The sequence below is a fragment of the Acartia tonsa genome, chromosome 4 (genome assembly GCF_053477335.1).
Source record: "Acartia tonsa isolate MP-2025a chromosome 4, ASM5347733v1, whole genome shotgun sequence".
NCBI classification, from domain to species: Eukaryota; Metazoa; Arthropoda; class Copepoda; order Calanoida; family Acartiidae; genus Acartia; species Acartia tonsa.
In genome coordinates this window covers 49,589,786-49,614,621 of record NC_137263.1, presented here as the reverse complement: position 1 = coordinate 49,614,621, position 24,836 = coordinate 49,589,786, and the positions used below count along the sequence as shown (strand labels likewise).

The 24,836-nt window shown below is 33.6% G+C and overlaps 1 protein-coding gene across 1 annotated transcript; it reads right to left on the bottom strand.

The window, feature by feature from the left end:
* Positions 1-714: 714 nt before the first annotated feature.
* Positions 715-21,324, bottom strand: LOC145317593 (4-aminobutyrate aminotransferase, mitochondrial-like). The gene is made up of 12 exons (XM_080158738.1): positions 21,206-21,324; positions 9,675-9,735; positions 8,752-8,879; positions 8,127-8,281; positions 7,424-7,555; positions 6,007-6,135; positions 5,290-5,422; positions 4,583-4,637; positions 3,447-3,536; positions 2,454-2,607; positions 1,692-1,883; positions 715-1,187 (listed from the first exon to the last, which is right to left on the bottom strand). The coding sequence occupies exons 1-12, from the start codon at positions 21,321-21,323 to the stop codon at positions 1,044-1,046; spliced, it is 1,491 nt and encodes a 496-aa protein (XP_080014864.1). The 5' UTR covers position 21,324; the 3' UTR covers positions 715-1,043.
* Between the last annotated feature and the right edge of the window lie 3,512 nt (positions 21,325-24,836).

The window sequence follows — 24,836 nt, the reverse complement described above, 5'->3', positions numbered from 1 at the left end:
GTGTCAGTTTTAATTTAAAATTGTCATGTTATTTCTACGCAAAAAATAGAGCGTACAAAGAGAACATTTTTTCTATGCTGTAAAAAAACTGCGTTTTAAGCAATATATAGAAACCTAAATTTTTGCACATTTTCACATAAAATTAAGAAATACGCATTTTTTTCTACATACATTCATAATGATTAAGAAAAAGAATATTATATAAACAATGGATTTATTATTAATTGGATCCTACACCAGATTATCACGTACACTAATAAACTTGTAACTGGCTAAAATAACGATCTCCCCCATCCCCACCCATCCTACTGAATGAATGCACTGACCAATAAGTGATGTTCATGTTAGAAACTTTAATTGACAACATTTTCCTGTTATAATATCCACATATATTCTATATCCATTGTGGCAACCTGAAAATGGATTGCCTATTTCTTCCCTCATTTCCAAAGTTGTACAGCAGATAACCCAATTATTGCAAACGCTATATTCAGCTACTCCAGTCAAAGAGAAAAGAAATATAGTGTATAAACAATTTACACATTATACATTCAAAATTTTAATGTTTAAAATTTAGATTTTTTTGGGAAGTTTGAAGCTTTTTTAGCTAGTAGTAAATATTGAGATAGGACGCGGAAGCTAGGTACACTTTCGGAAACTAAAATTCAGTACATCGTTCATGATCAATTCAACAACAATTTTGAAGCTTACAAATTATTTACATATGCGTATATTTTCATCTTTTTAACATCATATAGTGATATAATATGTATATTTCACAAATAACAATTATAAATAAAATACATAGAAATATTTCTCATCAGTCATTTTTTCCATTGACAATTAATTAAACAGGTAATACATTTTTATAATACATAGTCTAACATTTAACAAAAAATAATGTAAAAATTGAATAATTTAACATTAAAGTTTTACACTGTAATCCGAATTTAGGATTTTTGAAAAATAATAATATGTGTTTTAGATTTTAAAAATCTGATAATCTCCATTGATTTAATTTCTGGTTATTATAATTACAAGAATTAAAATGATTTAAGAACAGTTTCAAGTTTGTTTAGAAACAGATGTGCATGCTGTTCCTTGAATACTAGAGCTGGTCGGAGACGGATGGCGGTGTCGCCGCAGCCTCCGGCGTGCACACCAACCTCGCGCAGCTGGTTCAAAATCTAGACAAATTATTTGTAATAAGGACAAGGTAATAACAATCAGGGCTCGGCAGCCGAGTGTAAGCCTAAGTAAAATCATCATACTATTAGCTTTAAATTTCAGCTGGATGTCTAAACCTGTTCCTTAACTAACAATCCTTCTTTTAATAGACTTTTTTTTAGCACACATGCGGGTTTAAATTTGAGGCTTATGCACGACTGAGGCGCGACCGATTGATGAAGTAATGGTAATTATAGTTCTGATCATATTAAAAGGGCATTTTTGTAGGTGGTTTCTGGTATTGACGATTGCTAGCTTCGACAACTAGCGGCTACGCCCATAGAGACCCGTAAAATTGTTTCTTTTCAATCAATGTTAAAATCAGCTATTTACCATAAATATTTTTTTTCGACGCTAGATGATGTTAGTTAGGTGTTTAGCTAAAATGAGAAAAAAATAAGTTGTGTTTATGTATATATATATAAATTAGATGAAAGAAAATATTTTGAATTTATGAGATTTACCTTATCCCTTCTATCCGTGGTATCGCAGTTGATGGCGCAAAAAGTTCCTCTTCCTCTGGCGCTGTTCAGGTAGCCAGGGAACCGGTTCTGCAGGTCTGTCAGTCCGTCCAGCAGCACAGTTCCAGACTTGGAGGTCTCCTCCAGTAAGTTCTCTGATCTGATGGTCTTCAGCACAGCATCAAGAAGGATCAACTTAACAATGAAAATTAGGTTATTTTGAAATCATGTGATAAATATCAAATAAAAATTTATTTTCGGATCATGAAAGAAAACGAAGTAGCGGGTTTCGTCGTATTTTCATACATAACCTAACTTAAGATAACCTATCAAAAGCTACTGTGAAATACGACGAAACAATAATTCGTTTTCTTGGCATAATCCAAATTTTTTTCTCTAAATTATCTAATAAATTAAATTAACGTTTTCAAGATATGTAAGTATTTGTTGTCTATAAAAGCTAACAAGGTTATTTTCTATTAATTTGAAGGGCGAAAGGAGAGAGGTAAATTTTAGCTTCTTTGTTTTCTAACTTCAGATAAGGTTAGGTAAAATTGGTTACTGGTTGCCACGCAGGGTTAGGGACCCCTCAGAGGTTATGCTCCCTTCATACATTCAATTTAATTTAAAAAGTGCTCGAAACGCACTTTGAGGAAAAACTAAATTTTTATATTTAAATCAACACTAGATTAACATTACCATGTTTGGAATTTGTATTAATTATTTTCTTCGCATCTTTAAAAAAAATAATTCTAGCCTGATTACCTTTCCTGGGTCTCCCACCCATGTGTTGAAGATTCTGTATGGCTGCTTGGGTCTCAGCTTAGACTTGTGGTACAAGCCTCCTGTCAACATCTTTTTAGAGAAGGTCACAATATCTGGAGATTCTGCCAGCTCGAACCATTCGTGGCACCAAATTCTAAATTTTTATGAAGTGTTAGATTAATTTTAGAAGATCTTTATATATAGTGCATATAAGAAAATGACATCATAAGATACATACAAATGAACAAACTAAATTACCAATGGCAGGTCAGTATACTTTTTAATTGACCTATCGTAGGTCAATATGACGTCATTTTTATAGGCACTAAAAGAGTGTAAATTCTACAAGTAAAACGGCAGTTTCCCTCAGAGTGCTTAGTCGAGCACGAATAACAATCCCTCCTCTTTAAAAAAAACCCGGAGTTAAGGGCACCGCCCATTTTAAATCGTGATGGGTGTTTCTGTACTCCCTTGGCACTTTGAAGAAAAGCACCAGTTAACATTTATAAAAACACTTGTTTGATAGGGCTAACAATGAACACAATAATACCTTTGATTTTATTTTTTTTAATAGTTTCTATAAAATTTTAAACATAGATATACATAGGATATAACCGGTTTGATTAAGGTGAAAAAAAGCTTTTTTTTTTTTAATGTACAATTACTTAAAGATAGTTTTTAAAATTAAAGCAAAATAATTTATCGGAAATTCTTGTACTTTATTAAATATATGTTAAGTTTATACTAAAAACATAGTATGCTGCTATGTTCAGAGTTATACTGAAAAATAATGTATAGCATTGAATCACAGACAATTTTTCACGTATAGTAAAATTATAAAAATTTTAAGCTTTTTTGTTAGCCTGGGACTTAGGTCTCTCGGGGCTAATAAAACTGATTTTAATCTTATTTTTTTTTTAAATTTTGATATCTGCGGTAATATGTCTATAATACGATACAAAAAAATAACTATTCTTTAAAAAATCCGCTTACTTTCCAGTTGGACCTCCTCCAGTCTGTACTTCATCAATAAGATAGATGATGTCATATTTCTTACAGATATCCTGCAGACCCTGGAACCACCTACACCAAATATCCAGATTAATGACTAGGACGATTAAGTCAGACATCTAAAAGGATATGACAATGGCCGATAAAAAGATGTACAATCCCAATGATGATACACATAACTACCCCTTTAGTTGATTGCAATTAGTGGTTGAAACTCAACCGATCGAAATTTAGTAAAAGTCCCCAAAGTTGTTAAGCCAACGTATACGAACACGTTACTATAAAACTTTGGGTACTAGTGTAATAAATAGCCAAATTGGCACCCCCCCTCCCTCTCTGTGATTAGATTCAACAAATTCAATTGCGTGCAATAGTAGCAAAGCTGTTTGAAATTACAAGCAAAATGAGAGGCCAACCTTTCAGAGTGTTAATAGTTATTTCTCGCATCGTATTATAAACGGCTTTCCGCGGATATAAAAAGTACAATTATAAGATTAAAACCAGTTTTTTTAGCCCCGAGATGCCGAAGGCACGGGCAAAAAAAACTGGTTTTAATTTTATGATTGTACATTTTTATATTCGTAGAAAACTGGTTATAATACGGTGCTAGACATAGTTTTGTCGTATGGATGAGAACCGGTTCCTATCCACCGGATTCGAATGAATACGAGAAAAAAGAATAATTAATCTTCCCAGAACCAAAAAAGCTACAGAAGAACCACATCGGTTCAGTGGTCAGCGATAAACTTAGGTACACACACAAAGACAGACAGATAGACTCACAAACATGCTGTTATTTTTATATACGGAAATACATGTAAACAGTTGTATATTAAAATGAAAAGAAAAACAGAGCAAAGAGGAAAGCAACGATATTTGGCTCATCTAATCCCGTTTAAGAAAATGTAAGATTTACCAAAAATCATTACCGACAGACACTTACTGTTATAGAGTAACTTTGCTACTTCTATTTTAAATAAAAACTAGTGTGTGTTAGGGGGGGGAAGTGTTTCTCTGGTGCCTCAATCCCCAAGGAAAAAAGCATAAAACCAGCGCGCGCAGGACCAGTAGTTTTATTCCCTGAAGAGTGGAGACCAAAGAAATTATTAATGGGTGACCTGTTAGATCCATGATGATCCCCACCTTCAGCTTGGATAGGCTCAACAATAACACCTACAACAAAAAAATTTTATTATAAGAATATATTTCTCAAAATAAAGATTCTTCTTTTCTCTTTATATTTATGTATTGTCTCTGTTTCATCCTTATAATAAAGTTAAAGGATTTCTCTCTGAGTGTCTGTTTGTACCGAATGATCTCGCTAACCACGGAACCAATATGTTTCTCCTTTACGGTGTAAGTTATATAGCTGGGAAGTTATATAACTATTTGGGGGAAGGATACCACCAACATCCCAAGAGATTTCGCAAAAAAATTCAAGTGCCGCCTAGCGGATATTTTTAGGTAAATAATAAAATAGTAAAATTTACATGTGTAATAAAATGACACTATATAACAAATACCTAAAAACCCACATATTTGATTTATTTTTCAGTATAGGCCCTAGAAAAAGCTTGAAACGAAGCTACTATAATATCATTTTAGGTCCTTTCTTCTAAGTTATATAACATCCTTCGCCGCGCTATGGATGCGCAGCTATTATAATATAAACCTGTTATCGTAGGTCTTTTCTTCTATGTTATATAAAATCCCTCGCTGCTATTGATGCGCAACTACTATAATATAAACCTGTTATTGTAGGTGTTTTTTCCTATGTTATATAACATCCCTCCTGCTATTGATTCGCAGCTCAAATAATAATAACCTGTGATTGTAGGTCCTGTCTTCCTGCTATTATGAATGACATCCTCCGCCATTGCGAGGCATCTCTCGTCCTCGGCATTATTCTCTGCCACAAATTGGTCGAGTGGATACTTGTACCGGGGAAAATCTGATACCTGGCAACATATTTACATATTTAAAAACAGCATAGTGGTACTTTTTTTTAGCTTAAGCTTATTTGTTAGGCGCGAGGCATCAAAAGAAATATTAGGATTGCAAACAATTTATAAATTTTTGGGGGCTTGGCAGCCGCGCGGCGAAGGATAAAATTTGGGATTTCATTAAATTAAAAAGCAGAGCCTGATTTTGTCAATTTGTAAACTAAAGTATTCTAAAATGTTCCCTTTCTTTTCTACATCTTTCCTACACATTATACAATTGTCAAAATAATTATGATTTGATCATTACTGATAGACCAACCAACACCTAGGACTTGCAATAACATGCTTTGTTAACCAGTGATCTATAGGATAAGACAATGGCAGACAAATTGATGTATATCCCCAATAATAATTATAATAATACACTAAATTACCCCTTATGTAGATTACAATTAGTGGTTGAAACGTTTGAACACTTTAAAAAATGAACCAACCAATCAAAATTTAATAAAAATCACCAAGGTTTTTAACCCAATAATAAGAATAAGAAACCCGAATTATAAAACTTTGGGGATTAGTGTTTTTGATAATACACTTACCTGCCATTGTGCTAGGGGCACATCAATTTTATGTATATACTTGGAGTGCGTGCATGCTAGAGAGGCAGCTGTACGACCATGGAAGCCACCGTGGAAGGACAGGACGGAAAGGTCTGGTGTACCTGGAGCCTGAAAAGAAATAAGAATTTTTGTTGGGTTATCAACAAAATAGATAATGAATTTATTTTTAATGTTAAGTTATATATTAATGTTATTTTTTTTCCATTAATATAAACCTTTTTAAAAGCGAAGCTTTTCTATAATTAGGGTCGGTCCGTCCGTCCGTACGTCCGTCCGTCCGAGATAGATAGCTTTTATTCGTTAATTTAGGCATGTTAGAATTGTCCTATCGATTTCAAACTTAACATGATGATTCCCGTTGAAGTTGGGTACGATTTAAAAAGCGTAGTAACTCTATAATCATTACTAGAATGTCCGTACGTCCATTTTAAACATGTTGATTTTTCTACTTTTTTAACAACAATTTTTCAAGTGTTTTAATTATCCGTTTGATCTGATTTTTGGTATATTGATTCCTGGGACAACAAAGAACAATATTATAAGCGAAGCAACTCTATAATCAAGTCCAAAAATGTAAGTATGTCCATAAACATTATCCTGTTTTTAAGCAGTTTTTCAACAAATTTACCTACAATTTTGATTCGACATTTATACATTTATGTTCCGATTTTTCAGTTCAGATACTATACAAGTGTTAATGTCCGTTTGTCCTACCGTTTCAGTGCTTCGCTTTTATGGATGTTGTCATCCTTGTTTTTTTTAAATGGTCATATGCCAACTTAATTAAAGCCGAATAGAAACCGAAAAGAAAACGGAGTAGCTTTATGCTGGGTTAGATTTAACCCTCACCCCCATTAACTCCAGGAGTTAAGCACTTACACATCCACCTAAATTTACAGTGAAAGTATCTTGGCAAAATGTTTTCTTTGTTTTTCCTATGTCATAAACAAATAAAACACTGACAAAAAATTAAAATTTTTAAAAAAATATTTACAAAATACACATTCCCATATAAACAACCCCTTAAATAGTGGATGTAAAAATTCATTTATTTCCCGGAGGTAGTCATTTTTAGAAGATTTTAATTTTTTTTTGGAAGATTTTAGAATTTTTATTAATTACTAAAAGAAACTTGATTTCAGGGATATAAATGATCATAGCCGGGAAATAAATGAAAATTAAAAACCAAAATTAAACCACATTTTAGCATAAAAAAATGAGTTTTTTGTTTAAATGTTTAAATTCATATTTTTCAATTATATGTCATAAAAAGATCTAGATAAATTTATATGAATATTTATTTGCAATTAATTAGATTTTTTACATATGTACATATATTTTAGGTCTTTAAATTCTAGTTTAACATCCTTTGCTAAATTTACAAAGTTTACTATACCTGATTTATCATACAGGATTCCATTTCTTGTTGATTGAATGCCCTGCCCCCCCTCTCCTTCTCCATGTGGTAGAAGTGCATCAGCTTGAAGGCGTTCTCATTCGAACAACTTCCACACATCATAGTGGTTACCTACAAAACAAATAAAAAATAAATATGTATAAAATGCAAAAAATATTTTTGCAACCTGTAAAAGAGCAAAAATTAAGATTCTTAGTACCTCTATATTTTTACCAGAAAGAAAGTACGTCCATTTAAAACATGCTATTTATTTACTATTTAACAACAAATTATTGTATGTTTTAATTATCCTAATCATCTTATTTTTGGAATACTGATTCCTTTTTCAACAAGGTACAATAAGCAATAAGGTACAATTCTGTTTTTGTAAGTTCTGTCATTCTTCAATGAAAATGTTCGTTTGTCATACCGTTTCAAATCTTCGCTTTTATGGATGTTGTTATCCTTGTTCTTATAACGTCTTCTAGTCTACCAGCTATCACATTATTAAATTAACAAAGCTGATTTATTTTCAGAGCTCGGCAGCCGCGCCACAGCTACGCATGAGCCTCATAAAAAGAAAATTCCGCAAATGTGGATTGTTGTTACGGGACATACAGCCAATTTTTAAAGTCATAATAGGTCGATTTCACTGAGTCTTACACGCGCGGCTGCCGAGCCCTGGTGCCCTGGTTATTTTTACCTGATCTAAACCCTGTGGGGCCACTGACATCAAAACTTGATTGAGCCTGGTAGCCCAATCCGCACCTGGATACACTCCCAAGGCCGGGCGGTTGACCAGCGCACGCATAGCTGAGTCAGAGTTGAAAGCCGACAACAAAGCGGGATGATTGTATCCTTTTAAATGACGATTATTAGTATTTTAATAAGATAAAGATAATTAAATTAAATATTGGGAAATATAATTATTTCCAGAAAAAAACATTGAATCATAGGCAATATATTAAGTGCTAATATCATATTCCTACTTGTCTATGAACGGAATCAGTTAAAATGTGTATGCTTTTCACCACCAAAAAAGTAAACCTATCTGCAACAATAGTAAACTTTTATTTAATACCTAGTGGTGTCTTTTTTAGAACAAGAGGCTAATCCCCTAGAATCTGGTTAATCTAAATTTTAAAAGGGAGTGAGGGGCCAAAAAACTTAAATTAATAAATAAATATTATAGACCCATCTTAGGACCAGTTCAATCTCTAACGATCGTAAAAACTGCAGCAACTCATCAAAAATCCTTAAAAAAACGCAATCTACTTTTAAAGCAAGTATCTTGAAATTTTAATTAAGATAATTAAACTTAAACTCACCAATTGGAACGGAAGAAATTTGAGTGAAAACATCGAGCATAGTATTCCCATCCACATCCACAATATAATTTCCAACAGACGCGTCATAATCAACAAAAAAGTGAACAGAATCCATGGATTGCATCTTACTATAAAAGCACAGGTATAAGATATAACCATCAAGCGAAATAAATATAAAATAATAGTTGGGGGGCAGATGAAAGGTCGTCAATTTTAATAAGTGATGCGCCTCAAAGACAGCTGAAAATCACGTATAGGTTTCGTGATTTTTTTGGAATTAATTTCGTTGTTAGTATAAGCTGAGAAAAACAAGGAAAAAAATTGCGCAATTGACAATTTTTTTCAATTAAGCAATGAATTTAAAAACTTTCATAAAGTTGATATCCGAGGTTTTGCATGATTCTAAAAAGTTCTTCAAGAAAACGTAGAAAATAAATGCCTAATTATTGCATTTTTAAATTGCTCAAAAATATTGTATTTTATGAAATTGTGCAAAGTTTAATGTTAACTTATTCTTTTTAGTAACTTTGATTAAACATAAAACACAGATACATATTTAAATCAAGGTAACAGAAGGAATGGTATAGGTATCATTTTTATTCAACTTATACATGTTAGGACAAGGCTTCTCCAAAATTGTGCATATACGTCTTTGTTTAATATAATAGTTATAAATCGCATCGTATTAAAGACAACTTTTTGCGGATGTTAAAATGAAATATTATAAAATTTAAACCAGTTTTGTTAGCCCCGAGTGGCCAAAGGTTTGGGCTAACAAAACTGGTATTAATTTTAGTATTTGTGGAAAATTGTCTGTAATACATAACACACTGATGTTATACATAGTTTTTCAGTATGGCGGAGAACCAGTTCTAATCCAGCGGATATTAATCGGTTTCGAAGCCATACTGGAAAATATTCACCTGAGGTCTGAGTGCAATTGTTTTGATTTTGGACCAGGCACAGCTGTCAACATTCTAGGCTCTAAACATAAATTATCGTCATATAATGTGTGTCTGTCTGTGTGTTTATATATACTGCTGAACCGATATGGTTCTCCTTTAAAATATAGCTTCTCATCGATTCTGGGATCGATTGTAACTATTTTGGGATAGGAAACCAGAACCTCCCACCCCCACCTCACATGCCCCTAGAGACCTCTAGGTGGCGTAGCCACCAGCTTTTACATATTCTAACTAAGAGAAATAAAGAAATTAGCGGTTTCCCTCAAAATGCATTTGGACCATGCACAAACAGATTTTATGTATGTTTAATTTAGGTTTGGTTATAGGAGCTTTACAAGACAATGACGTGTAATAATAGTAAGAATAAACAGCTAAATATTCTAATAAAGTGTATTAATTCAAAGACAGATTAAACATACAAATATAGATATTAAATATAATAACAAGGTTACACTTTTAGGTTCGTGCCGAATCGCAGAGCAAAGACTTGCTCCGAGACGGGTGACACAAGAACTAAAAGTTAATATATAAAATACATACAATGCTCTCAAGGCAGGGAGGAAGGGACTATACATCACATTTCTCCCCGGCTTTAATATGAACATAAATTTCGAAACTGTAACATTACATGTTGAATATAACAATATGTTTATTACATGTTATTTATCAAATATGGTATAGGTAGCATTAAATGCTTATCAATTAAATAATGATTGATCTGGTATGACACCTGTCATAAATTTTTCTTTTTTCTTTTTTATTTTCTCTCCAGATCTTTTAACATTTCATATATATATATTTTTTTTTTTATTTGGTTTTTTTTTAAAACTCTTTTATGTTTTTTTTATGTTCCTTTTTTACTCTTTATGTGTTTTTTTTTTCTTTTTTATATATTTTTATAAAACATTGATTAACATATAATCATCAGAAATGCATTGATTAACACATATCATTAGAGATGCATTGTTATAAAAAACATTGATTAACATATAATCATCAAAAATGCATTGATATATAAAAAAACATTGATTAACATATAATCATCAAATATGCATTGATATATAAAAAAAACATTGATTAACATATATTCATCAGAGACTATTACTGCCTCGACAAATACTTAAACATTAACACATAAAATAAAACTATGAATTAACACACATAAAACTATAATTATTCTTGATCATAATATTAATTTTCTTTTGCCAGATTTTTCTTGATAATAGTAGTATCATTATTAAAACTATGAATTAACACACATAAAACTATAATTATTCTTGATCATAATATTCATTTTCTTTTGCCAGATTTTTCTTGATAATAGTAGTATCATTCATATCCATCAACCCATCATTATCCATCAATCCATCAACATCTCACAAATGATATAACCATACCAACCATAATAGTATCATTCATATCCATCAATCCATCATTATCCATCAATCCATCAACATCTCACAAATGACATAACCATACCAATGCTACAACACCACAAACGATATAACCATACCAGTTGACCTTAGCTTAGTTATAAACTTAGTTATAAACTGGTTTCCACTTAGCAACTGTGATTTTCTCAAACAACACAACAGCCATTCACCTCCACCACAAGAAGCCTCCAATCTCTTCAAAAAATTGGGATCGAATCCTTTCTAGCATCGACTCTAGCTACTTCCCAAAATTCACCCTTTCCTGATTCAAAATACGTTGCTGATCCTGCAGGTTAGCCAACCGAGCATCTAACTCAACCATTCTAGTAGCCAAACCTGCCAAATGTTTGAGGTCTCAGGTCAAAAATCAGAACTGCTGTTCACATTTATCATCCATGAGATTATATCTATTGCATAGTCAGGCATGACTTAAGCCTAATAATGACAACCACAATAACTGCTATTAACATCTCTGTTAGAATCCAAAAATCGACATGTCATTCAAAATACAGAAACTGCCAATGATTTTCGTTATAACAATGATGCTACTGTCGACACTCCAACCAATGATAACGTTGAAAACAATAAACAGAAACAACAAACACAGAGAAAACTGCAGCCGAACAAAAGCAACCAAAACCTTCGCCATAAATTGATTCGAAATCTGATCCATTTCGTTTTTTAATACGAACTATCGACAAAAACACCAGCTATTGACAAGTAAGATATCCAACCTGGCAGTCAAATCTACAACAGCCACATCATCTTTAAGCCCCGCCTTCTTAGAACAGCTAAAATTTCACTAACCAGCATTTTACTTTAACTGCCCACTGTATTAACAACTTACAAATATCCGTTTTATCAGTCATAAATATATTTAAGATACAATGCATGCTATTGAAAATTCTACACAACTTCACAATAGCTTCTAGCCCATGGTGTATATCTCTGTATATCATTATCTATCAACTAAATACTTCTCATTTTGACAACTGTAAATACATCTCTTTGTAGCTACCTGACTCACTGTGCATTTATTTGCATCATCCTGACACACTGTGCACATCTGTTCAAAATAAATATCAACATAATTCGTTTAGCTCTTTGTATCTACCTGACTCACTGTGCATTTATTTACGTTATTCTGACAAACTGTGCACATCTGTTCAAAATGTTACAATATCAACATATTTCGTTTAACTCAATGTTATTTCATTATCCTTGACATACGAATCCTCAATTTTCAAATTAAGCTTCAAAACTACTCTCCGACGTCTTATTATCCACAACTGTTGCTTAAATGCTTAAATTTAACACCTCCAAGTCTTCAAAACTTTTCAACAGTTATTATAAATCTAGCAATCTATAAATCTAAATTACTTTTCTTCTCCTTGGCAGCAGTTGGACTGTTGATTGGAGTACTTGTAACAGGTTGAGAAAGGGTTGCAACAACAGTACCAACAGATTGACTTGCTTCAGTAGGATTATGATCATCACTATCACCAGTACTATCATTAGCTGCATATGATTTGCCACTACTGGTTGATTTAAGACTCTTCTTGCCAAGATCAGTAATAGTCTTCCCATATATAGAGATATCATATTCAAGCTCAAAGATAGCTTCATCAATCATTGTTTGCAAGTATTTAATCTGTAACATCATCAACTCTCCTTTTACTTTCAACTCTCTTCTTCAGCTCTAGTACATCATGAAGAAACATATTCTGTTGCACAATAAACAGAATATCAGTAAATCCATAAACATCCATTAACTCCAGCAGCTCCATACATTCCAAATATGTTGTCAATCCAGCACAGGCTTCCTTTGGAGTTTTGTGCAAGCACTCAGTTGTTAGCTTCAAGTACTTTTCATGATCACTAAATCTCCTTATAGTTGCCAGAGAATACAGGAACCTTGAACTTGATATCTACCTTCCTGGTGATACTCCAAGCTTCTTGACTGCATTATTGAGAGCAGTTTTAGCATCCTGTTTAGCTTCCTGTTTAGCATTCTGAACTTCAACAGACTTCACATCTAATCTATAAACAGATTCTCCAGCAGCAATAGCATGTTTCACAATATTACTGACCCAATTACTAAACAATCATAAATAACGCTCCTTTAATATCGATAAAATTCAACATATAATCGGTCATGTACCATAGTGTATCATGTACCAGCCCCCACTCTCTCTCCACCAACAATTCAACATATAATCGGTCAGAGCAAAGTGTATCATGTACCAGCCTCCACTCTCTCTCACACCTTTTAACTATATCATAAAACAAAACAAATCACTCACCTACAAATAATATCAATGTCAACACAAAACAATGGCCAAATTCAAAACTAGATTTCAGTCACCACCAACTACTTCTCTTGCGGCCGATCTAAAACAAAATACAATCATTTTAGATGCCAAAACTTATTTAATACATATTTTATTTTCACTCAACAAAATAAAATAATTTCTTTAACATGTATTAGTATATATAACATTAATCAAATGTATATCAATATTGAACATCATTAAAAATAAAATCTTAACAAACTAAAACTCACCAACAGGTAATACTGTATCTCAACCACCACAACTACTCCTCTTTTCGACCAATCTAAAACATAATACAATTATTTTAGATGCCATACTTAAATGTTATCACTTAACAAATAAAATTTCAACATGTCTACTTAAAAATGTATTAAGAAATATAATATTAATCAAATGTTTGTCAATAATCGAGCAACATAAAAATAATTCTTAATACAATATATTAGTCTAATACAGTAAAAAATTTACCTAATTATTCTATGAAATATCTGAATAATAACTTATATCATCCACAACTATTTTTATGTATTAGAATCTTGAAAGTTGAAGCACAACTAATTATTTTTCTCTATACCTGAGAGCACTTTCTTGCGCAGCTCAACTTTTGCGCATACAACGCCCAACTCCTGCTCATCATTGCAGCTACCTCTCTGCACCCCCCATCTTGCGCATACCAACTCCGAGAAACAGTGCAAACTTTCGTTGCCAAATTTTTGCCCACCCCCCTTCTCCATGAAGAGAGACAGCTCCACACAAATATCTAATGCATTATAACAATTTTGCTTCATGAAATTCTAAGCTTCATAAATAATTTTGCTGAATCAACATCACTAAATCGCAATATATACTATTCTATATCGAGTGTCCTTAATAAAATTTAAGCTTAAACAAAAACTTAAAATAAGTGTCTGAATATTTTTCTTAACACATCCCATTATAATTCCAAGTTTTAGTAGATTTCAATCCGCCCCTCAATATTCTTCCATTTTATTCTGATCCACCAAAACTTTCGCAATACGTTCATTATATTCCAAGTTTTTAAATAGATTGAAATCCGCCCACATCTATTCACTTTATTTTGATTCATCCAAAATTTAGCAACACATAATGTTTCAATTTCAAGTTTGAGTGCAATTTGATTCACCACCCCGTGTTATTTATATAATTTCTTCTCCTATAATTAGGTTTGGTCCGCCCATCCATACGACCATTTTGATTCACCACCCTGTGTTATTGATATATTTGTTTTTTCTATAATTAGATTCGGTCCGCCCATCCATACGACCGTTCGTCCTTCCGTCACTCTGTACGTCAATCCTTTTAGCTTTTTTCGTTAAGGGGGGGGGAAGTTTGTACAGTTATAGGAAATGAAATTCAGTACCAAATTTTGCCCTGGCCGTTTGGGCTTGTTTTTATAGTTATCAACCTAATTCTTTTTGTAAGCGCTCTTATATGATTGGATCTACCTGTAAAACTTTAAAAATTGAATTTTGGGACTTTCCCTTTAAGGGGCTAGTGGAGCAAAAGACCCCCAAACACTAAAATTTTAAGTTCTGAGTCTATTTTCAGAGATATTGAGACGATTTTTTTAATGAAAACACTTTTTAACAAAACCGAACTAAGTAGCCAATACAAATTTCATTTTGGGACTTTCCCTTAAAGGGGCTAGTGGAGCAAAAGGCCCCCCAAACACTAAAATTTTAAGTTCTGAGCCTATTTTCAGAGATATTGAGATGATTTTTTAAAATGAAAATATTTTTAACAAAACCGAACTTAGTAGCCATTACAAATTTCATTTTGGGACTTTCCCTTAAAGGGGCTAGTGGAGCAAAAGGCCCCCCAAACACTAAAATTTTAAGTTCTGAGCCTATTTTTATAGATATTGAGATGATTTTTTAAAATGAAAATATTTTTAACAAAACCGAACTAAGTAGCCATTACAAATTTCATTTTGGGACTTTCCTTCAAGGGGATGGTTGAGCAAAAGACCCCCAAACACTAAAATTTTAAGTTCTGAGCCTATTTTCAGAGATATTGAGATGATTTTTTAAAATGAAAATATTTTTAACAAAACCGAACTAAGTAGCCATTACAAATTTCATTTTGGGACTTTCCTTCTAGGGGCTAGTTGAGCAAAAGACCCCCAAACACTAAAATTTTAAGTTCTGAGCCTATTTTCAGAGATATTGAGATGATTTTTTAAAATGAAAATATTTTTAACAAAACCGAACTAAGTAGCCATTACAAATTTCATTTTGGGACTTTCCTTCTAGGGGCTAGTTGAGCAAAAGACCCCCAAACACTAAAATTTTAAGTTCTGAGCCTATTTTTAGAGATATTGAGATGATTTTTTATAATGAAAACATTTTTCACAAAACCGAACTAAGTAGCCATTACAAATTTCATTTTGGGACTTTCCCTTAAAGGGGCTAGTGGAGCAAAAGGCCCCCCAAACACTAAAATTTTAAGTTCTGAAGCTATTTTCAGAGATATTGAGATGATTTTTTTTATGAAAACTTTTTTCACAAAACCGAACTAAGTAGCCATTACAAATTTCATTTTGGGACTTTCCCTTAAAGGGGCTAGTGGAGCAAAAGGCCCCCCAAACACTAAAATTTTAAGTTCTGAGCCTATTTTCAGAGATATTGAGATGATTTTTTTTATGAAAACTTTTTTCACAAAACCTAACTAAGTAACCAATACAAATTTCATTTTGGAACTTTCCTTCCAGGGGCTAGTGGAGCAATTTGAAAAAAATTTTCATTAAAAAATCAGCCATAATATCTTTAAAAATAAGCTCAGAACTTAAAATTTTAGTGTTTTGGGGTCTTTTGCTCCACTAGTCCCTAGAAGGAAAGTCCCAAAATGAAATTTGCATTGGCTAGGTACTTAGTTCGGTTTTGTTAAAAATATTTTCATTTTAAAAAATCATCTCAATATCTCTAAAAAATAGGCTCAGAACTTAAAATTTTAGTGTTTGGGAGTCTTTTGCTCCACTAGTCCCTAGAAGGAAAGTCCCAAAATGAAATTTGTAATGGCTATTTAGTTTGGTTTCTTTAAAAATATTTTTATTTAAAAAAATCGTCTTAATATCTCTGAAAATAGGCTCAGAACTTAAAATTTAAGTGTTTGGGGGTCTTTTGCTCCACTAGTCCCTAGAAGGAAAGTCCCAAAATAAAATCTGTAATGGTTCCTTAATTCGGTTTTGTTAAAAATGTTTTCATTAAAAAAATCATCTCATATCTCAAAAAATAGGCTCAGAACTTAAAACTTTAGTGTTTGGGGGGCCTTTTGCTCCACTAGCCCATTTAAGGGAAAGTCCTATAATGAAGTTTGTAATGGATACTTAGTTCGGTTTTGTTAAAAATATTTTCATTTTAAAAAATCTTCTCAATATCTCTAAAAATAGGCTCAGAACTTAAAATTTTAGTGTTTGGGGGGCCTTTTGCTCCACTAGCCCCTAGAAGGAAAGTCCCAAAATGAAATTTGTATTGGCTACTTAGTTCGGTTTTGTTAAAAAGTGTTTTCATTAAAAAAATCGTATCAATATCTCTGAAAATAGGCTCAGAATTTAAAATTTTAGTGTTTGGAGGGTCTTTTGCTCCACTAGCCCCTTTAAGGGAAAGTCCTAAAATGAAATTTGTAATGGCTGCTTAGTTCGGTTTTGTGAAAAAAGTTTTCATAAAAAAAAATCATCTCAATATCTCTGAAAATAGGCTCAGAACTTAAAATTTTAGTGTTTGGGGGGCCTTTTGCTCCACTAGCCCCTAGAAGGAAAGTCCCAAAATGAAATTTGTATTGGCTACTTAGTTCGGTTTTGTTAAAAAGTGTTTTCAATAAAAAAATCGTCACAATATCTCTGAAAATAGGCTCAGAACTTAAAATTTTAGTGTTTGGGGGTCTTTTGCTCCACTAGCCCCTTTAAGGGAAAGTCCCAAATTCAATTTTTAAAGTTTTACAGGTAGATCCAATCATATAAGAGCGCTTACAAAAAGAATTAGGTTGATAACTATAAAAACAAGCCCAAACGGCCAGGGCAAAATTTGGTACTGAATTTCATTTCCTATAACTGTACAAACTTCCCCCCCCCTTAATACATGTCAGCATTGTCCTATCGCTTCCAAACTTTACATCTATCTACTTTTTGTATTTCGAACTTTACATGGTGATTTCTGCAGCAGGTAGGTACAATTTAGAAAACGTAGCAACACTATAATCATTTCTATGACGTCCGTACTTCCATTTGTAAACATGTTGATTTGACCACAAATTTCTATATGATCTAATTATCCGATTGTATACTAATTCCGGGAACAACAAAATTCAACATTATAATCGAAGCAGTTAAAATATCTAATTATCCAATGATTTTATATGATCTAATTATCCGATTGATTCGATGTATATTGATTCCTGGGACAACAAAGCACAATACTTTATGATTGCGGTGTCAATAATTTCATATGATCTAATTATCCGATTGATTTGATGTATATTGATTCCTGGGACAACAAAGTACAATACTTTGTGATTACAGTGTCAAGCATCCAATCACCCTTCAGACAACCAACACTCTGAAATGCACAACCTTTTTCGAGAAATCTTAACTGTGCATGGTATTGAATTGCGCCTGTTTTAGCCCAAGGCATTCCCTCACTCTAACTAATCATCTGACACAGTAGCAGTGAACCAACTTTAACGTCTATGCATAATAATGATATGTTTTGGCCCAAGGTATTCCCCCACTCTAACTATTTACTTCTAACTATTTACTTCATTTACTTCAAGTATCTGACATAGTAGCAGTGAGAACCATTTTTAACGTCTGTGCATGGTAACGAGTTTCACCGGTTTTGGCCAAAACATTTCCCCCACTCTAACTTTTACGTCACACATCTCACATAGTAGCAGTAGGAACCATTTTTAACTTTGTTAGTTATGACTCAGTGTCAGACCGAGATTCAAACCTATCACCTACCCAACGACAAGTAGATGTGCTACGTGTTAAGCGGTTTACAAGCGAAGCCACTCTATAAGCAAGTTCATAAAATGTAAGTAAAACATCAATCTGTATCAATCAGTTCTTTTTTAACAAATTTACTTACAATTTTACATCGACTCTTATGCACTTATTTTCTGATTATTCAGTTTTGACACTATACAAGTGTTGATGTTCATTTGTCCTACCATTCAATACTTCGCTTTTATTAATGTTGTCTTCCTTGTTTATTACAAACAAATTTGCTTACAATTTTGCATTGAATCTTATACGCGTATATTCTGATTATTTAATTTTGACACTATACAAGTGTTGATGTCCGTTTGTCCTGCCATTCCATTGCTTCGTTTTTACGGATGCTGTCATCTTTGTTTTTATACATCATATTCGAAAACGTTTCATATACAATAGAAGTCATATATAAGTCAAACTAAACTTGCAACATTTAACCACCAAGTCTAAACAACACATTTAGTATTTATCTATATTGCATCACCCATCATTGGATATAGATATACACAATAGACATCTCTTCCCTACACAATCCTATATATAATAGATCTATTGTCAAAACTTGCACAAAGTTTTATTTTCAACAAGCATCCATAAATAATATATCCATTGTACACACATCAACAAGTTTTCTCTTCTCTCTATACAAATATTTCCAATAACATTCATTTCCGTACCATACAAATATTTCCGATAATTCATTCATATATATATAATATGTCCATTATACATTTCAATTCTGCACACATATTATAATTCATCCACTTATAACATACACATGTCTATCCTTCTCTCCCTGCTGATACAAGTCCAGGGCGGCACCTTTTCCCCTTTCATGGTGTCCTCCACCAACATAGTACATGTCCAGGGCGGCACATATCTTTCCCTGGACATTGTGTTGGTGTCCTCCACCCACATGTTGTCCTGCAATGTCCAGGGCGGCACCTTTTCCCCTTTCATGGTGTCCTCCACCAACATAGTACATGTCCAGGGCGGCACATATCTTTCCCTGGACATTATGTTGGTGTCCTCCACCCACATGTTGTCCCTCACTAGACAGGATGGTGTCGTGGTGTCCTTCAATGGACAGGATGGTGACATGGTGTTCTTAACCATCACATATCTCTCCTTCACCAGGGGTTCGACCTGGTTCACCATCTGTCCATCCTTCTTTTGGTCCACCATCTCTCCATCCTTCTCCTGGTCCAGGAATTCGACCTGGTCCAGCATCACATGTCTCTCCTCCATCAGAGGTTCGACCTGGTTCACCATCTCATATCTCTCCTCCTCCAGGGGTTCGACCTGGTTCACCATCTCCTTGACTGTTACCTGGTCCTCTCCACCTATACACTCTCCCCCCCCTAACCTGTTTGGCAACACCACCAAACTTTCTTGTTCAAGGAAACACAATTTTTCATTAGCAATAGGAGCTTTGAAATTGTCCATAGAAAGTGTTGGCAACACCACCAAACTTTCTTGTTCAAGGAAACAAAATTTTTCATTAGCAGTTCGAGCTTCGAAATCGTCCATACTGTTAGCTAATCCTGTAACCGCAGCACTGTTGGTATCAACATTATCCGTCAACTCCTGAACCTTCGTCTCCAGCGGCTTATCCCCAATGGACTGAATATCACCCTGCATCGACTGAATATCACCCTGCATCGAGGCCAGCAATTCGACTATACACTCAAGCTTCTCCGCCTGGGACAACTTCCTGAAATGAGCAATGTCCACCTTCATCGCGTCCAAAAATTTCCTGAACAAAAATAAAGCAAAGAAATAATACAATTAAAAGAAAATCTGAGCTATAGGTTCGTACTACACTACTGCGCCAAAATGACGTGTAATAATAGTAAGAATAAACAGCTAAATATTCTAATAAAGTGTATTAATTCAAAGACAGATTAAACATACAAATATAGATATTAAATATAATAACAAGGTTACACTTTTAGGTTCGTGCCGAATCGCAGAGCAAAGACTTGCTCCGAGACGGGTGACACAAGAACTAAAAGTTAATATATAAAATACATACAATGCTCTCAAGGCAGGGAGGAAGGGACTATACATCACAACAATACCCCGTAGGGATAGGTGCCACCATTAGCTAGAAATATTATTTCTTAGAAATTGAAAACAAGGGGGGGGGGGGGTCAGTGGTCAAGTAGTAGGTTTGAGTGAAAGAACCAATATTTTTTTTTATTTTAGTGCAGGTTTGCTGTCTATACAAATAATACAATTTATTTTTATTAATAAGGATAAATAGCTTTTCCAGATTGTTTTTCCACTATAAAAATAGTAATATTAATAAAAGAATTATTTATATATTCAAAACAAGCGGCTACGTCCCAAAAGATGTTAGAGGTTTTTATAAGAGGGAGGGTGGGGTTGGTCGACCACCAAAATAAGTTTATAGTTGATAGTGCCTGTAAGAACCTAGTAATAGTGTCGGACTGATTATGACATAAGAAAAAAAATTAGCCAATGAGAGGCCATTATTGACCAATGGTAAAATTTATAGTGGCCTCTCATTGGCTAATTTTTTTTCTTACGTCATAATCAGTCCGACACTATTACTAGGTTCTGCCTGTAAAATAAAAATGACCAATATATTACACAGACTAAATTACCAATGGCAGGCCAGTATACATTTAGTATTAGGTTAATATGACGTAATTTTTATAGGCAATAAAAAAAGCTTCTTTGTTTTACCTGTTGGTTCTGGAGGAGTCTCCAGTTTAGTTGCTGCTACAGATGATAACTTCCTTGTCAGCTGAAATTTTGGAATTCCTGTCCTGTTGGACAAACTAAAAATTCGTCCAGAAATCATTTTAACTGAAATAGAATAATTTATATTTTAGCCAGAGAGGAAGGGGTCATTGGGCTTGTTATTACACTAGTCCCCAAACTTTATTAATAAGGTTTTCTTATTCGTTTGCTTAACAACTTTAAGGACTTTCATAGATTATGGATTGGCTGGTTCATTAAGTTTAGTGTCTAAACGTTTTATCCACTAATTGTATAATCTACAGGAGAAAAAAATTGTGTATCATCATTTAGAATGTACATCAATAAATAGGCCATTGTCTAAGATCTTTTTAAAAAACTATTAATTTTTATAATTTTTTCAAGTAGGTTGGTATTGGAGAAACCAGGGATCTAAACGGATAAGACAATGGCCGATGAATTGATGTACATCGCCAATGATGATAAACAAAATTGCCCTTCTGTAGATTAAAATTACTGGTTGAAACATTTTAACACTCAACTTAATGATCCAACCAATCAAAATTCACAAAAAAAAATAATAAGCCAACGAAAAAGAAAACATCATTATATAACTTTGGAAACTAGTGTAATAAACAGCCCTTTATCCCCTCTCACTCTGCGTACAATATTTGATACAATATTAAATTTACAAATAATACTTAATTCAAAGTTTTTGCAAGTGGATTGGTATAGGAGAAGCCCGCAGTCAGTCAGCTGGCAGCTGGGCAGAAACATGTATCCAACCAGGTAAATATAAATATATTACTCAACCATTCCGAGAGGGATAACTGAACTCAGAATTAAGCCAATATTACAACACTCCACAGGTTATACTTATATGTATATCTTCACTAAATACACAAATATATAAGAACCAACAAACACACTAATCTAAGCGAGATAAAACTTGTTATCAGATGAGTTGAAGATTCAAGATATGCGCTCACTACACAATTTAATACACGCAATATAACAAAATGGGTTAGAAACTTGATTTATAAAATAGAGTGGCAACTTCCCTGTACTGCCCAGGATTACAACTCAACTAGATTCAGAAGCGAACTAAGTTATAAGGGCTGCAGTGGTAATAAAATAGTTACTCTGAGAGAGAGAGAGAGAGAGAGAGAGATAGAGAGAGAGAGAGAGAGAGAGAGAGAGAGAGAGAGAGAGAGAGAGAGAGAGAAAGAGAGAGAGAGAGAGAGAGAGAGAGAGAGGAGAGAGAGAGAGAGAGAGAGAGAGAGAGAGAGAGAGAGAGAGAGAGAGAGAGAGAGAGAGTGATAGAAAAGGAAGGAAGAAGGATAAAAAAGACTGTAAAACAAAAAGAAAAAGAAAATATAAGACAGAAATATGTATGTAAGAATAAAACAAGAGAGAATTAGAAGTGGGGAGTGGGGGAGAGAGAAAGAAGAGGGGAGAGAGAGAAAGATGGGATTGGGATGGGGATAAGAGTAGAATACAGAGTGAGGTTAACGGAGGCAGAAAAATGGAGTGACGGAGACTCAACAAACCAAAACTGGGAGTATTTCAGTAGCGAAGCTACTCTATAAATAACAAATATCCCTACTTTATTTTTACGTAATTATTCTTTGTAATTGTCTCTTCTGACTTTTGTTGTTGTGCACTTTTATCAAACTAGCGGCTTCGCCCCTAACCTCTAGGGGCTTTGCCCTAAGAGGATTAACCAACCTGATTTTTTTGTGGGGGGGGGGGGGGTATTCGACTCCCTTTTTTAATTTTAATCTTACAAAGAAATTTTTTTGGAGGGGTTGGGGTTGTCCCACTCTCAAAAAAATAGCTTAAAACCATCACAGGACCAGTATGTAAATTCCCTGAAGAGTAGAGCCCAATCGGTTTAGTGGTTACATAGATCTTAAGCTTCAGACAGACAGACATCGTTATACTTTGTATTATAGATATCTTTTAAGTATGGCTTAGATCCGATTAATTTTTGCTGGATTAGATCCAGTTCTTAGCCATACTGAAAAATCATGTATTATACTTATATTATTAGAACTTTTGAAATGAAACCATAAAATCAACCCTGTATTGTTGGCTCAGGTCTTTGGCCCCTTAGACTAACAAAACTGGTATTAAAGATAAATCCAATGTATTGCTTTTTATTTAGTACTTATGTTCTTAATCATGTAATGGTCCCTTGTTGCGGATTTCTCTTTTAAAGCTATGCTTTAATAGATAATATCGTTCTTGTTAGAATGGGCTAGGCTGAATATTTCATAAGAGTTAGAGAGGCATGGGTGACAAAAGTACAAAATAAGATAAGATAAAGAGAAGAGTAAATTATAGTTATTTATCGCATCGTATTATAGACAGCTTTCCGCGGATATTGATGAAAAACTGAATGGCCAAAGGCCTTAAATAATAAAACTGGTAAAAATTTTATTATTTTTATTTTAATTTTCATGGAAATGGTCTGTAATACGATGCTGTAATGATTTTTCATGAGAACCGGTTCTAATCTAGCGGACATTATTTGGTTTCGAAGCCATACTTGAAAATAGATTTATTGGAACTTCTGCGCTTTTAGAAGCTCATTAATTTCAAGCTTTAACCATATCTATCGCTCATAGGTTTCAAAGCCATACTTATATTATTAATGCTTTAAGATTCTTATATTATATTATATAAAAATTAAAGTTTCTTTAAGAAAAAAGTTATATTTTTGGCAATAATTTAACTGGTAGAAGTTTTAAACTTTAAGATAATTGAGGAAATCATTAATAGATATTCAAACAAGCTTAATAAAATATAATACACATGATATACACATAGAAATACCTTTAAAATTGACCATGATCAAGAAGAGAAACCAGACCTTAATTTAGCATGAAAAGTAACCTCTCTGGAAAATGAGATAATATGGCACTTTTAAAGCACTTATATATCGGAAACCAAAGTATAATTTTAAGGACTTTCAGGAGCTAGGGCTTCATATTGAAAACAGAAAACAAGTCCTTCTCACTCCACAGGGGGAGCATAGGCCGCTGACAATTTGTCAGTGTTTCTGTAACAATGGGGCTTTTTTTATGGATACGGGATAGGGTTGTCAGTCCTAAGCCCTATGATTGCGATGTAAAGCGTCCATTTGCCCATCAGACAACAAACCCTTTGATTGCACGACCTTTATCTGAGAAGTCCTGTGCATGGTAGTAATTTGCGCATGTTTTTGGCCAAGGCATTCCCCCTTTTTTTTAACTATTTATGTCGCGCACCTGACATAGCAGCAGTAGGAACCATTTTTAACGTCTTTAGTTATGACGCGGTGTCGGACCGAGATTTGAACCTATCACCTTCCCGACGACGTGCGGATGCGTACGCGTTGAGCCACGATCGCAGGTTTTATTGAAAACAGAGCTTTATGTCTATCTATCTATTTTGTCTCATATTTAAAAGGGCTGATGTCTGAAATAATTGATGTTTTTGAAAATACTTGGCCCTTAAAAAACTTTGGGTACTTGCTAGTTCAATATAGCAGTATCCAATATATATGAATATCTCTTTTTAAAAGCGAGCTAAGCTTTTCTATAATTAGGGTCGGTCCGTCCGTCCGTCCGTC

Excerpts from the sequence above, each read along its gene's own strand:
- LOC145317593 (XM_080158738.1), bottom strand. The coding sequence starts at position 21,323 with ATGATTTCTGGACGAATTTTTAGTTTGTCCAACAGGACAGGAATTCCA. Across the intron at positions 2,608-3,446 it reads GGAGGAGGTCCAACTGGAAA|AATTTGGTGCCACGAATGGT; the intron begins GTAAGCGGATTT and ends ATAAAAATTTAG. Across the intron at positions 1,188-1,691 it reads CCACGGATAGAAGGGATAAG|ATTTTGAACCAGCTGCGCGA; the intron begins GTAAATCTCATA and ends TAATTTGTCTAG.